The sequence below is a fragment of the Plectropomus leopardus genome, chromosome 19 (genome assembly GCF_026936395.1).
Source record: "Plectropomus leopardus strain MGB_pleo_1.0 chromosome 19, ASM2693639v1, whole genome shotgun sequence".
Taxonomy (NCBI): domain Eukaryota; kingdom Metazoa; phylum Chordata; class Actinopteri; order Perciformes; family Serranidae; genus Plectropomus; species Plectropomus leopardus.
In genome coordinates this window covers 27,857,121-27,873,517 of record NC_142194.1, presented here as the reverse complement: position 1 = coordinate 27,873,517, position 16,397 = coordinate 27,857,121, and the positions used below count along the sequence as shown (strand labels likewise).

General features: G+C 39.3%; 1 protein-coding gene across 1 annotated transcript; it reads left to right on the top strand.

The window, feature by feature from the left end:
- Positions 1–199: 199 nt before the first annotated feature.
- acbd4 (acyl-CoA binding domain containing 4) lies at positions 200–15,441 on the top strand. The gene is made up of 11 exons (XM_042508509.2): positions 200–441; positions 716–847; positions 4,217–4,337; positions 6,339–6,423; positions 6,802–6,922; positions 9,042–9,206; positions 10,385–10,482; positions 10,669–10,870; positions 11,005–11,216; positions 12,790–12,849; positions 14,346–15,441. Exons 2-11 carry the CDS (start codon positions 757–759, stop codon positions 14,472–14,474), a joined length of 1,284 nt encoding a protein of 427 aa, XP_042364443.2. The 5' UTR covers positions 200–441; positions 716–756; the 3' UTR covers positions 14,475–15,441.
- The last annotated feature ends 956 nt before the right edge of the window (positions 15,442–16,397 follow it).

The window sequence follows — 16,397 nt, the reverse complement described above, 5'->3', positions numbered from 1 at the left end:
TTTTTAAATAATCATTGAAAGCAGAGAATCATGTTAATATATAATATTTTTTAAAACCTAATTTTGAATGTTAGGCTTTTTTAGCCGTTAACAGTAAAATGGTGCATAAAATCAAAAAGAAAGTTAATGTTATTTAGGGCATGGATCTGTCACTTTAAATGTCCAAGTGGGCGTGGTGACATGTGTGTCATGTGATTTAATACGGAAGTGGCTTGTACAAACCAGTGTCCGGAGCTGTTAGGTCTGTCCTGGATAGGTTAGCCCTGTGGACAGCCTCGCACCTCAACTTTACCGTCAAAGTAAACCAGTAAATAGCCGAAGCCGTCATTCCCAACCGGCTCGGTGAGCGTTTTGGTATCTGTGTGGTCTCTCTGACACACACCGAACCACCTGCGAACACCGTGCCGGTGATGGCACGCGACAGGACACACAGCAAGTGAGGTAAGACAAGTTACCGAGCTAACTGCTGCTAGGCTGCACCGGGCTCACAACACGGTTAGCTGTTAGTTAGCTTGCGCGGCTAAGTGCCACACACTGCAGCTGGCTGTTGATGTCGTGTCTGGTGGAAACTTGCTTATGTTAGAAGCAGAGTAACGTGTTTATGATGCAGGTGAAGCAGGAAATGGTGCTCCGTGCTGCCTGAGACACAGATGAAAATGTGTGCCATGTAAAGTTTTGATAAGCATCTCCACACTGACTTTTCCTGCTCTCGCAGCTGCAGGTGGACGTGTTCCTCCAGCTCCTCTCAGCAGTGACATGCCAGTCCCGGCCATGGCGGAACCTGTGGTCGATCACCAGAAACGCTTCCAGGCTGCTGTGGATGTCATCCACAACCTCCCCAAAAATGGTATAAAGCTTTCTACAGCCGTCACATCATCTCTGACTCCGTGTTTCACACAGATGACTGCTGCCTTCACTGTAGAAACTACCGGGGTCTTATCACTGAACTCAACAGGCGCAGATCTTGGACAGGCGTTTATATAAGACAGACTTTTAATTCTTTTCGCACAAAACTTGCTTAGCAAAGATGGAAATGCAATCAGATTATATACTTAATTTAACCTTTTGAGACCTGGGAAAATTGGCTTTAATTTATTCATAAACATGGTAAGAAGACGTTGAGCAATAAAAGAAGAAATGACCCAGAGGTTTGCAACACATCTGTGAAAAATACCAAAAATTACGTGAACATTTGCTTTAAAACAAAAACAAAAAGTAAAAGAAACAAACAAAAAAATATATAGAACAAGAAAAGACTGTGATGAAAAGCTTGAAAATTGTAATAATTCTGTAAAATAATTTTGAATATGCTATGACTGTACTTCACTGGACATTTTCCCCAGCTTTTTAAAAAGATAGTCTTTTACATCTACTCATCTCTTTTCGCTTTATTCTTGTTACTGTGCCGATAATATCGTTTTCTTTGGTGCTCATGGTGTCAGTGAAATTAGCTGAATGATTGAATTGTGGAGAATTTTACCAAGTTAACATTGTCCATATTAACAAATGTTTAAACATAAATACATATTTGTATGCGTTATTTAAGCAGCTAACTAACATTATCTCCAGCAGGTAGCCAACAACCCAGTTTAATACAGCTAAAGAATTTTTATAAAAATGAACTGCATGGTAACCAGACCAGGCCTCTATAGAGACAGGCCTTTATTTGTCAAAATGTAGTGCCATAACGGGCTGGTTTAAGGGCCTAGGTGTTTAATTTGGACTGTAGGCTTTAATTTAAAGTTTTACATCATTCATGACATTCAATTGTAGAACTGAACAAAGTGCATTTATTCAAGTACTGTACTTTGGAGTTACTTGTCTTCATAAAACAACATAAAAAGTCTTTGTGAAATATGATGTTTTGTCATCAATTAAATTACCAGATTATACAAGTAGCATATGGCTGGTGCAGTTAGTTGACTAATCAGTTCCCCAGTTGACAGAAAATTAATTGCCAGTTATTTTGATAAACATTTAAGTAATTTTCTTTTTTTCAGTTTGGGGTATGGTTTTTTCAATTTTGTTAATAATTTTGAGGGTTCCCTTTTTTTTTTTTTTTTTTTTTTTTTTTAATAAACACTATATGGACAAAAGTATTGGGCCACCGACACATTACACCTACAGGAGCTTTTATGACATCCCATTCTAAATCCACAGGCATTAATACGGAATTGGTCCCCCCTTTTCAGCTATAACAGCTTCTACTCTTCTGGGAAGGCTCTCTACAAGATTTTGTGTGTCTGTGGGAACTTTTTCCCATTCATCCAGTTGATCATTTGTGAGGTCAGACGCTGATGTTGGACGAGAGGGCCTGGCTCGCAATTTTCGTTCTAGTTCATCCAAAGGTGTTGGATAGGATTGAGGTCAGGGCTCTGTGTGGCCAGTCAAGTTCTTCCACACCAAACTCATCCATCCATGCCTTTATGGACTTTGCTTGGTGCACCTTGGCACATTCATGCTGGAACAGAAAAGGGCCTTCTCCATACTGTTCCCACAAAGTTGGAAGCATAGAATTGTCCAAAATGTCTGGGTAAGCTGGAGCATTAAGATTTCCCTTTAGTGGAACTAAGGGGCCGAGGCCAACCCCAGAAAAACAACCCCATAGCATTATCCCCCTTCCACCATCTTTACAGTTGGCACAGTGCAGTCAGGCAGGTAACGTTCTCGTGGCATTTGCCAAACCTAGACTCGTCCATCAGACTGCCGGATAGAGAAGCATGATTCGTCACTCCACAGAACACGTTTCCACTGCTCCAGAGTCTCGTTGCGGCATGCTTTAAACCACACCATCCGACGCTTGGCATTGTGCGTGGTGATGTAAGGCTTGCATGCAGCTGCTCTGCCATGCAAACTCTAACCATGAAGCTCCCGGTGCACAGTTTTTGTGCTGAGGTCAATGCCACGGGAGGTTTGGAACTCTGCAGATATTGAGTCAGCAGAGCGTTAGCAGCTTTTACGCACTATCCACCTAAGCACTCGGCGACCTCACTCTGTAACTTTACTTTGGCCTGCAACTTCGTGGCTCGGATGCTGTGATTCCTAAACGCTTCCACTTTGCAATCTTACCGTTTACAGTTGATCGTGGAATATCTAGGAGGGACGAAATTTCACAAACTGACTTGTTGCAATGGTGGCATCCTATTACAGTACCACACTTGAATTCAGTGAGCTCTTTAGAATGACCCTTTCTTTCTTAAATGTTGAATTCAATGATTTAGAGGTGTTGCCCAATACTTTTGTCCATATGGTGTATGTTTTCTTTTTAAAATAATTTTGAGTTTTGTCATTTTTGTAATGATTTAGAATTTTTCTTTTCTTTTCTTTCATCATTCTGAGGCTGTTAAACATTCCATCCAGCAAGTACTATTTTCAGTGAGATTGTCACACTAAATTGCCAATTTTCAAAATGGAGTTTGGTTTAATTCCTATTTTCTAAATAGAAAAGCCTGCACATTTTATTGAAACGGCTACCTCAGCTGATAGTGTGCCTTTCATACATCCTCACTAAATACCACCAATAAATCTGATGACAAAATGTTATGGCATTAATTGATTTCTACTTTCAGTTCTTATTGCTTTTATGAAACCTGAGTGAATAGTCTTGATTTCTTTTAGAAACATGGGAGGAATGCAACAAGCAACTTAACAGGAAACAACCCCAAAATAAGCAACAAAGTTATAAAAAGCTACAAGAAAATTACCTGAAAATGAGCCAAGAAGAAGAGTTAAACACAAAAAACAAAGAAATGTAGTGAAAATAGTGCTAAAAATTAATTATCATATATTTTGTAACATATATTAAAATTCTGATATAATTGTAATAATAATAAATATAGTTTGTTCTTGTTGTTTTTTTTCCAATTTCTTTTTCTCGCTCAGTTTTTAAACATTATTTTCCAGGTTGTTTTCCTCTTCATTTTATTTGCTCATTGACATTTTTCCATGTTTTTGAAGACAACAAAACCTTTTTTTTCAGGTATAAATGTTTCAATACTGCTTGTGAAAGGTGTCTGAATGCAGCACAAGAAAACCTGATGTCCATCCAGGTTTCAGGTTAATATGTGGACAAGAAATATCAGTTTTCAAATATCTGACCACAGCTTGGAGTTTCCTCTGACCGAAAATGAAAATGAGCTTCTGTTTTTCGAGTAGAGGATTTCCCTACAAACCAACAGTGAGACAAAGCTGGTTAACATCTGTGTTGTGGTTGCAGGTTCCTACCGGCCGTCCTACGAGGTCATGCTGCAATTCTACAGTCTGTACAAGCAGGCGGTGTGTGGACCCTGTACAGTGGCTCGACCCGGCTTCTGGGATCCTGTTGGTCGCTACAAATGGTGTGTATGTGTGTGTGGGCTTTAAGTCATTGTGATCATAGTCAGGTTAGTTTTCAGGAGCGGGCACAGCGGCTACTCAGCTGCTTTTTTATGTGATCTTTCCTCGACCAGCGCAACACCATGCAGGTTATGGTGGTCTGATGCCGCCGCACCAGTGATAGCTGAGGCAGGAGGTGTTGACTGTCACTTCACCAGTCCCATTCTCATGAACACAATACCAGACGGACTCAATTGTGAACTTATTATTTTTGGTGGTCATGAGTCAAAGGTCAAGGTCACTTTGACCCCTTCTGTCTCACTGTTGTGAATCTGATATTTCAAGAACACCTTGAGGGAATTTCTTCAGATGTGGCACAAACGTCCACTTGGATTCAAGAATGAACTGACAATAATTTTGTGGTCACAGGTCAGTGTCACAATGACCTCACAAAAACACAAAACTCAATTTCAAATCCATTCACTGATTATGATGAAATTTCACACAAAGATTGTGACATCAAATTGTCCTGCAAAAATGCTTTTTTAACCTCAGGAACAGAATCAGAAATACTATATTGATCCCAGGGGGGGGATAGTGGTTTGTTACAGTCGCTCCAAGTATATAATATTGAAATGTAAAAATAGAAATACAGTAATGGTTAACAATTACCACTAGTATGTCAATATTTAAAAATAAAATTTTGTATAATAATGAGTGTGTAAAAAATATACATGTAAAGAGACACAGTAATGGACAATTACCACATGTATGTGAGTATTTAAATTATGATATGGGTAATGTGCTAAGTGAGTTAAGTTTGTAAAAATATGACTGTCCCTTATGCCACAATTCAATGTTTAGAAGTATTACATAAGTTCAAAATATAAAAATAGAAATATTGTTCAATCCTACAATGGACTTAGATATTCATAAGTAAGAATTACATTAAAAATATATACAATGTGTCATATGTTAAATATAGCCTACAAGATAGAAGAAGGGGAGACATTCGGTCAGACACTGAATCGGTGACACTAATCTTGGGTGTCCACCTTGAAACAGTGCTGATTGTAGAGATCTTCAGTGCTGCTGGGAGGAAGATGTGTGTGAAGCATCCATGTTTTCACACACATGGATGTAAACTGTAAGTGTAACTCTGGTAGTTTGTGGAGGCATATAACAGCAAGGGGATAATTCTAGCTTTTATTCATTTTACTAGTGGACATTATAAAACAAGCTTGCTCCATACTTTGCTGGGAGTGTCATGTGATGTTTTCTCTGTGGGTTAGTTAGTTTGTCTTTAGGTTTAAGTCTCAGGTCATTCAGTTAATCTCCTCACCTTGTTAACCCCCTGGGTCTGTGTTGGAAAGTGCTTTTGTAAATGGTTTGCAGCTAAAGACTGTTGAGGATCAGTGGAATGTGTTTTTATTATACACACTGAAGTTCACAGGTTGTGTTGAACAGTATATCGATGCAGGGAGGATAAGTGTCTTGCTTAAGGACATCTTGACTGGTCACACAGTGTGACGCTGAAGTTTAATGAGGGCTTTGAACTTGATGGACAGTCACTAACATCCTGTCAGTTCACTTCACTTCTAACAGATCAACAAGGCGCAAGCAAATCCTTACAGACACAGGCTGCTTCAAAGCAAGCATCTCATGGTGTGTGTTTCTTGAATTTGGCCTCCTATAGAGCATATTACTTTTTTACTAATAAAACATCCTACAATTTTAATCAAGAGTAGATTGATCAAATTAGAGTCAATTAAAATGGCAAGTTATGACTAAAGTCTCAGAATTGAAAGTAGTACTGAAACCATGTGATTTATCCTCTGAGAGGTGTTAAAAGCACACTTTATATTGTTTTCCCTTCACTGTCAGACTTTTCTTTTTCTTTTCTTTTCTTGTTTTCTTTTCTTGTACTTTTTTTACTGATTTCTTGATAATTTGGGGTCATTTATAAACCAGATGTTGTGTATGGATTGATGTGTTTTGAGTTATTATTATCATATATGTGTTAGGGATGCCTGGAGCCGCCTGGGAGAGATGAGCAGTGAGAGCGCCATGGAAGCCTACGTGGACGAGATGAAGAAAGTGGCGCAGGAGGTACATGACAGATGAATTTCATTATAACATGAGAGGCTCATGGAAAATATATAACATTATTGCACCTGCATACTATAGATTTAAAATCTCTGTTTACTTTTTAATTAATGTCCCTAAAAAAGAATAAATAGTTTTGATGTGAAGATTAATGCCAACACCCTGACTGAGTGTGTGAGCACATCAAGTGTTTTACTATTAACAAAGCTACTGATACTGTTAATATAGTTCAGTCCACAGTCTTACTTGTGTCTTTGCTCTGAGATCAAATCAGCTCACAGGGACATTGTGAGCATGAAGTGAGCATTAAAAAAAGAATAAATAGAAATCTGGTTAGATAAGCACTCCAGTGATCAATAAAGGTTTCCACTGACTCTGCAGGTCATCAACACCATGCCCATGAATGAGAAAACAGCCTCGCTCTTTCACCACTTTGAGCCACTCTACCTGGTGATAGATGACATGCCGCGGCCTCCGCAGTCTCTGCTCACGCTCAGAGATGGTGAGTGACCTCGAGGGTCAGCCAACAACCAGCATCTGCATGTCTGAACAATTGGCTGATACTATTAAACGGAGTGTCTGTGCAGAGCCTCAACTGCCTCTAACAGACTGCACATACATCAGTATTTAACCCTTGGGGCACAAAATGCACTTTTCAAAATCAAGATGTAATGCAATAATGTATAAAATATTCTACATTGCTATAATTTTCTACTTTAAGTTTTTTAGCCAACATCAGCCCTAATCATAAATATCAAATATTCGTATAATTTTAAGAATTGTAACCCTTAAATTGTCAGGTTTTTGTCATGATGCCACAGTGTTTATAGATGAAACAAAAACACAAAAAATGAATTATTTTCAATACACTTCATGCAAAGTAGTTGTTTTTTTAATATCACAACCTGGGATATGTCAGTGGTTTGCAGCAACATTGATTGTGACAGTGCATCTAGTGGAAATAGCATGTATTTTCTCCATGCGTCAAATATGGAAAAAAAAGATATCATCAGGTGGAAAATAGTCAAAAGGACAAATTCCAAGACAAAAGGCCAGAATGACACCCAGAGATAATACAGTGCATGTTTTATGCTTTAATGGCTGTGGGATCAAAAATTGCAGTTTGAATGAGTTTAAATCGAGCATTTTTTTTTTACCTTAACAGTCTGAATGTAACAATTTAATTTCCACAGTGTATTTTGGACTTATTGTAGGAGCTGAGCTGAAAGTTCACAAATTGAACAATAATACACAAACTTGCCAAAATGTATGCCATATTCATGAACACAGCCAAAGTGATATAAAAATGAAGAATGAAAAGCATGTAAAATGCACCAAATGGGTTAATTGTATTAGTATTAGTGTGACAAATATCTTTTAAACACTCATCCCATGAAAATGTGAAAATAAAAGATCAGCCCTACATTGATTAAGACAAATATTGTTGAACATTTGAGATAAATATGTTTTTAAAAAACTTACAGGATAGGGGATTTACTTTCATCATGTAGACACAAAAGAGTGACTAGGATGCTGTTTTTAAGCATGGCAGCTATATCATCTTTATACAGTGATAATATGTTGTGTATTCAGCTTGCTGTGCTGCCCCAAAGTGGCCAAAAAAAAACAATGAATGCAGCTTTTAGGATAATGGTACATACAAACTACTATGACAAGATAGTAAAATGCAGTTTAAAGATTGTGTCTCAAAAGGTTTAAGCAACAGTTGGGGTTGATCTCTTATCCATGAGTGGATGTTTATTACCCTGTACAGCTCTGTTAGCCTGCGTTCACACTGCGGGTCCAAGTGGCCCAAATCAGGATTTTTCTTCCCCCTTCTATGTGACCCAGATACTATTGTTTGATGACAATGTGAACAGCACAAATCACATGGAATCTGATCTTTTTTTAAATCAGATGTGGGCCACTTTTATATTTAGTACTAAATCAGATACAGATCAGATTTTTTGAAATGCAAGTCAGTCTGAACATCCATGCTAGCTGTACCTGAACTCAGCAACTTTCGCTCCAGATTGACATCCTTGTATAAAATGAAGAAAACTGTTTCTGTCTGCATACATTTGTTTGTGATGGGTTGCCCAATCAATCTGAAATTACACATGGGCTTTAAGAATTGCATTAGGTAGTGAATGATGTAGCTCTTTGTCTCCTTCACCTCTTCCTGTGCCTTTAGTGTAAAAATACATCATACATTTCTAAGTCTCATCATCTTCTTCCACAGTCACCTGCTTCCACCGCACAATAACTAAAAAATCAAACTGTAAGCAGTCACTTCAGTGGCCTCCATGTTTATTATGGACTTCCTCTCTTTGTTTACCTACGTTTCCACAGCGTGTTATATGTGACACCTGGTTAACCAGTTCACAACGAAGTCTGATATTGACCCCATTTTAAACTATAATGCAAACAGCTGTATAAAAATATCAGATCTGGAAAAAAAATCTGAATTCAGCACTAAAGCTTGCAGTGTGAAGGTGGTGTTAGTATGAGTTTCTGTGATCTCAGTTCTGTAGGAAATGATCTGACCTGTGCACCATGTGAACTTTGATCATGATTCTCACAATGTGGACATCTGTTAAAATCTTTGTCCAATCCTGTAGGTCTTAAAGGCAGCGAGCATGCCGACAGGCCGACAGAGATGAAGGGTGAGGATGAGGTGCAGGGCAGTCCTGAAGAAGATCCTTCTGGTCTACAGGGTGCTGATCCAGATCAGGAGTTCAACCTGTCTGAGGTCATTGACCTCTCTGCCAACACCATCCCTAACGGTAAAAGGAGCCTGACTCCCAGCTTCTTGTCTTCCTGTCTAGAACTAACAGGCTACAACTACTCTACATCTACCTTTTAAAGCAACAGCCTTTCCAGCTCAGTTTAACCCTTTGTAACCTGGATCAACACCAGTTTTTAGGTGCTGCATTCAGAGGCCTTTCACAAGTATTTAAACTTTTGAAACCTGAGCAAAAGGCATTGACCAACTTGGCGATAAATGACCCACAAATTTTATATTTAAAAATATGTTACTGAAAAAATACAATAAAATACCTTTTTTTTAAAAAAAAAATCATCACTTTTTAAAGTGTGTTTTGTTTTTGTTCCTTTTTTTTCTTATTTTCATGTCATTTTCTTATAACTTTATGTTTTTTACTAACGTTTTGCTAATTTCTGGGCCATATCTCGGTAAGTTGCTCATTGCCTTCTGACTTTTGAGGTACATTTTGGAAAAGTTTAGTTTTTGGATGACAACACCACTTTAATATAGATGGGGGGGCTGAGAAGAATTGAACATTTTTTGCTGTCTTTTTAATGATATATTTGTTTTATTAGAGTGTGAACATGCAAGTGTGTGTGTGTGTGTGTGTGTGTGTGTGTGTGTGTGTGTGTGTGTGTGTGTGTGTGGTTTTAGGTACTACACAGCAAATTTCATTGCACAGTTATGTTTAATGACAATAAATTTATTCAATGCAATGTTATTCTATATATTCTATTGTATTCTATTCTATTTGAAGAAGCTTATGTTGGACATACTGTAGAGCACACTAAGGGTAGCTTAAGTGTCGTAGTTATAGTCCAGTTTATCTGTAGCAGAGTAACCCTTCCACCTTTATTCAATGTGGCTGGGAATTTTTGCAGCCTATTCATTAAACTAATGTGGCTTGTTTCAGAAGCATTCTCTTCATTTATTTTCAGCTGAGATAGAAAAAAAGATTGTAAATCTTAAAAGCCTTCCGCGCTGTTATTCAGTGTTGTCCTGTGTGCAGCGTAAAGTCTCTGCACCAGTGTTAGATGCTCAGAGCAACAGACGCAGTTTAAGAATCACAGGACTTTCACTGAGGAGACTGCTGTCTGTGTCCTGAGTGAAATTAAGACTCAGCGTCATTTTAACACAAGCCATGACCCTTTTTTTTAAACCTAAGCCAGAAGTTTGGTTGTGCTTGTTTCTGTGCAGACTCTGGTGTGTGTGAGGGTTTGGTGTTGACCAGTGACTCAGAGAGCGAGGTCTTCTGTGATTCTGTGGATTCAGTGGAGCAACTCCGCAACGTCAAGGTATGACTCCCTCACTTCCTCCTAGTCGATGAGACAGGTGTAGCAATGCACACGGCAAGCTAACATAGACATGGTACAGCTAACCACTCTTGAGAACAGGAATATGAAATGAAATGAAAGGATGAAATGTACAAAGTTTCACTACATGCAAATAAGACGATATTGAAGATTGATTTCTGTTCACAGATTCCAGTCATCAAGACCAACGGTTTTCACAGCGACCAGGAGTCTTCTCCTGGTCTGAGCCATGAGCTGGAGGGCCCTCTGGGGGTCAGACAGGTCGGAGCAGGTCAAGGTGGAGAGGGGGCAGATGACGGGAAGGGTCAAGGTCCCAACAGGAGTCGTCGAGACACCGGGAGAGATGGTTCTCAACACAACTGGAGAGAACGTAAGCTCCTATTAAACTGATGTGTTCAGTATTAGGAAAATATAAATAAATATAAAAGAGGAGCTTTTGTTGATGTCACTGTATGTATAGTTAGTCTGACGGGTGAGAATTAAATAACCTGTTGTGGTGTGTAGGTGGTGTTCCACAGGGCAGTCCGAGATGGGGGGGCCCGGGCGGTGGTGGAGGGGCTGGGCGAGGAGGAGGGGACGGTTCAGAGGGCGGTGTTGAGAGACTGCATGATGCCCAGCTGCAGCAGCAGATCATCCTGGCCCTGCGGAGGCTCCGAGAGGACATGAGGAGTGTGATGGAGCGGCTGGAGGTGGTGGAGAGGCTCGCTGCCACACATGTAAGCACCAAGATGACTGCTGGTGTTTGTTGATAGATGAAATGTTGGATTCTTATTGGAAGAAAACAGTAGATGTAACGTTAAATTGATGGTCAGTTGTTATGCTTCTGCGGCCACAATAGCCGAGGCCAGAGGCATTATGTTTTGGGGTTGTCCATCCATCCGTCCGGCCCATTCTTGTGACCGTGATATCACAAAAATGCCTTGAGGGAAATTCTTCCAGTTTAGCACAAAAATTAACTTGAACTCAATGTTTAATATTGTTATATTTATTGGAAATAACATACAGTATAGCCTACAGCAAGTTAAGTTAGCCTAGCTTGTTGTTAGCGATGGTCATTTACCTCAGCAGAAACTTTCAGCTTCCCAGTGATCTCCCTCCTGTCAGCTGTGTCTAGGTTTTTGTTGTGAAAAAAGGAGCTTTAGTAAAAAAAAAAAAAAAATCCTCATTTTAACTTCATGAATCAGCTGTTTCTTTCCCACTGAGGTGCTTTCAAATCGAGCGACAGGAATAAGTAGAAACACAGCATCCGGCAAAAGTTCAACTCATTAAAGCACCTGCAGCCAATAAGGACAGCGCTTTAATCGGCTTCAAATCCAAAATTTTGCCATATTGGTGCAGTTTTAGTCTTTTTATTGCTCAGTCACATATCTGGGTAGCCCTGGTTCAGCCCCTTCAGGTGTCGTTAGGAACAAACAAGGGAATAATAATTCCTAACTAAAGCAAATAGCTGTTAATGTGTTGTAAATGTTCTAAATAAAAAATTAAAAAGTTCAAAACACATCTTTGTTGTTGCATCCAACGATGTTGTTTCCACATTGCATCTTTAAAGTTCATGAGCACCGAAGTCCCAATTCGGATATTCAAATTTTGGACTTTCTGAGGAGCACTTGAATTCACCATTCATTGTTGCGCACATCAGCTTTGCCCATTGTGTGTAGAAAATGAAAATCTAGACTCAGATCCACCTCCTGAGGTGGCTGATAAGACAGATGATGACTCATTCTCATTAGAGATGGACAAGTTGGACCACCCGGTGTTGACAGCTGCAGCACATCTAGAGAGAGATGGGCTCGCCTTTTTTTTTTAACGTGTGGCGTGGGCAGTTGTCAGCAAAAATAGACAGTGAGCACGATTTTTTAATGGCCATATTGACTTTAGACCTCATTTTACTGCAGTTTCAGTTTCTCTTTCACAGACACAAGGAATACAAACATATCTTCAGCTATTAATGCAAGGCATTTTATTTTATGGCACTTTATGAGGTTGCTCACGCGCTGCTCAAGCATGCAGTGTGTTCTGGACGTGAGAAAGAACTGGAGCTGGTTGTTAGCTCCTCCTGAAACTATTGTCTAAGGACCCCCACAAATTTGTCTTTTCCCTCCTTTGCAGCGGTAGAGAGAAATCCTGGCACCATGCCTGGATATCTTCAGCAATCTGCAACTCACACCAAAACAGTCTTGCATAATAAATAGCACAACAGGTAATAGGAAAAGAACGTATTTTTAGGTAAACTGTGTCTTGAAGCTGCTCTGAGTGCTGTGAAGCTCACTGCTGTTCTGTGTGTGACAGGCACAGAGTTCAGAGTGGAGAACATGTCTACAGTGTGCAGCCGCAGCCTCCAAACAGCAGGTAAGAGAGAGCAGCATCTCTGCTCACAGCTGCTAGATATCCTGAACAGTGGTTCAAGTTACGAAGGTCTTTAGTTCTACAGTCTGTCACCACACTGCTGACTTAGTTTCTCAACATACTAGACAAGAGGTCTCCAAACTAACTGCTGAATGTGAGCTTTCTTTTAATCACCTTTAGAGGCTGCAGTAGCCACTGACCAGCTTAAGTCACACACACTGAATATATATTTAAAGCCAGTCATCAGATAAAAAATGTCTGAATTACAGTAAAGTAACTGCAGTGAAGGTTTAAACTGGGCCGTTAGAGTCATGTGAAAGCTGCTCACTGTGTATCCCAAGTGAAAATAATGACTTTAATGCCTCAACGCCAGCACTAGCATAGGCCGGAGACATTAAGTGTTGTCCGTCCGTCCATCCAGCACATTCTTGTGAGGGCGATATCTCAAAAAACACCTCAAAGGAGTACCTACAAATTTGACACAAACAATCGCTTGGACTCAACAATAAGCTGATTATATTTTGGTGGTCACGCAATATCTCAAGAAAGCCTTGAGGGAATTTTTCAGACTGAGCAAAAATGTTCCCTTGGACTCAAGGATGAAGTGAGGATGAAGTTCACTGTGGCCTTGTATTAGTCTCATTCTTGTGAACGCAATATCTTAACAGCGCCTTGAGGGAATTTCTTCTTTTTGGCACAAACATTTCAGTGGACTAACTAATTACATTTTGGTATGTAAAGGTCAAGGTCAATGTGACCTTGTATCTGTAGTATTTTCATGAACGTAATATCTAAAGATGGCCTTAAGGGAGTTTCCTCAAATATGGCGCAAATGTCCACTTGGACTCAAGAATGAACTGATTAGTTTTTGGTGGTCATAGGTCAAGCTCACTGTGACCTCTTATGTCTCATTCTTGGAAACAACGCCTTGTGAAATTTTTTTTAAATATGGCACAAACGTTCGATTGGACTCCAAGACAAACTAGTTAGATTTTGCATTCATGTCATTTTTGTTAACACGATGACTCAAGAACATCTTGATTGAATTTGCTCAAATCTGACACAAACATTCACTTGAACTCAACGATGAGCTGATAAGAATTCAGTGTTCAAAGGTCAAGGTAACTGTGACCATGCATTGGTCTCATTTTCATAAACCCCATATCATAAGAAGACCTTCAGGGGGTTTCCTCAAATTTGGCACAAATGTCCACTTGGACTCGAGTGAACTGATTAGAATCTGGTTGTCAAAGGTTATAGGTCAGGGTCACAATGACTTCATAAAACATGTTTTTGGCCATAATTTAAGACCCTCGGGTGTCGCCCTTGAAACTGTGCTGATAATAGAGATCTTCTGTGCTGCTGGGTGTAATATGTGTGTGAAGCATGTATGTTTTTACAGACATGGATGTACACTCTAAGTGCATGTTGTGGTGCGTGGAGGCGTACAACTGCAAGGCGATATTCCTTCTTGCTGACTGGTTTGATTTTTGTCTCAGGAGGACAGGTGGTGGCTGTTTGACATGTCCAGTCAGACTGTCCTCCTCCTCCTGTTGTGGCCGTTTGTCACTCAGGGTCTGGTCTACCTGCTGAGGAGAGCCCAGAAGAGGAGTCGCATTTCTTCATGAAGCAAACCGACAACGACGACATTCAACCAATCACCTATAGAAATCCATCGGTGCAAGAAGTTTAATCTGTACAGCAGGAAGGATCAAATATGATGAGGAGGCTCAGCCCTGCCTCACTCTGTGCACTGAGCAAAGGGAGAGAAGTTTGTGGACTTGCCGCCTGCTTGAAGAGAGATGTATCTGGTTGTGTTGTACACCTCAGGATGCAGAAATCCTCTCACTCACTACAGCACCTAAATCTGTTTTTGTGGAATCAGCTGGCTTGAGTTGGGCAGCGGGAAGCAGATCATCAACATTCTACCAAAGCTGGATGAGTGCTTACACTGATCATGAGCCTGAGATGCTGATTAAGCCAGAATTTAAGACGTGGATTATATTATTCTATTACTCAAGTTAGTAAGACTTGGTGCACAATTACTTTATTCTGTTTACTTTTGGGGTTTGCTGCCATAAAATCTTTGAATATACATAATATTGTTTCCTCTCAAATGGAAAAAGTCAATGTACACATGTCTTGCTAATAAGTTATGTAGGTGTAATAATGTCACTGTGTCTCTGGTGTGGGGAGGAAGCAGTCTGCGGCTACACTTGTCATTTCACTGTAATCTTTCAGATCTGATTGTTGACCTCTGATTGTTTGTCTCTTTAAATGTATATTTAAGTCTTATAATGAAAAAATGCTTTCAGTGCTCTGGTGCTGCATCACATCAATCACATCCAGGTCACAGCGACACTAATAATGTATCTGATTTTGTAGATTCAACATTAACAGATTGTTTTGTAACCACCGGAGACATCTATTATGACTCCGGCTGTAATCGGATGATAAAGCACTGAAATGACAAGTGTAATTAAGACTGTCGTCATCAAATGATGGGAGAGCTGTTTTCCAAACTGCCCTGTAATGAACAGTTACTGTACAATACTAATGCATGAGCTCAAATTAAACATCTATATTGAATAGAAAGTAGTGTTGTGTCATGTCTCAGTGCCAGGGGTGGGGTGAAACTATGCAACTTTACTCAAGTACCGTACTTAAGTATGACTTTACAGATTAAGATTTCTGCATAAAAGTATAAGGTTTTATAAAATATGATGTGATGATGTGTGCCATAAATTAAATTAACAGTGTATACTATCTATATATATATATATATATATATATATATATATATATATACTACACACATATAGGGGGTGGGGGGGTTCTTCTTTTTCAAATCATCTTGAGTTTTGTGGTTTTTTCTATTTTCATTTAATGATTTTGATATTTTTGAGGTGAGTTTTTTTTTTTTTTTTAAATTTTGGGGCATTTTGAAATGATTTGGGGGTTTGCAGGGTTTTGTCTATTATCATTTTTTTTATTATTATTTTAGGTTTCTTTGGGATGGGGGTGTTTTTAAATTTTTCTGCATTGGGTACTTTTACTTTTCATATATTAAGTACATTTTCTGATTATACTTCATTACTTAAGTTATATTTTCAATGCAGAACTTTTACTTGTAACTATTTTCACATGGTAGTATTAGTAGTTTTACTTAAGTAAAAGATCTGAATACTTCTTCCACCACTGCTCAGGACATATTAAGAATGTTAACATAAGGCCTGTCGTTTCCTCTGCTGCCAGTATATGCTGCCAGTAACAGCTGCTGATACTGTTGATGGCGTGTGTTAAATGATGAGTAATTACAACATGTTAGTATATGATATATGATGACGAGTAAACCTCAACCCAATACATCAGATCAGCTGAGCTCTTTACTTACTGCAGGGACACTCACATTACTTTGCTTAGGGGCCACACAGGAGGCCAGGGGCCAGTCACAGCAGCCTTATACATGTGGCAAGCGTTCTAGGACACCTGTAGGATAGTAGGACATTTAAGGAGTTTGTGACATCTATTATTTGTAGATGTTTCTAGGA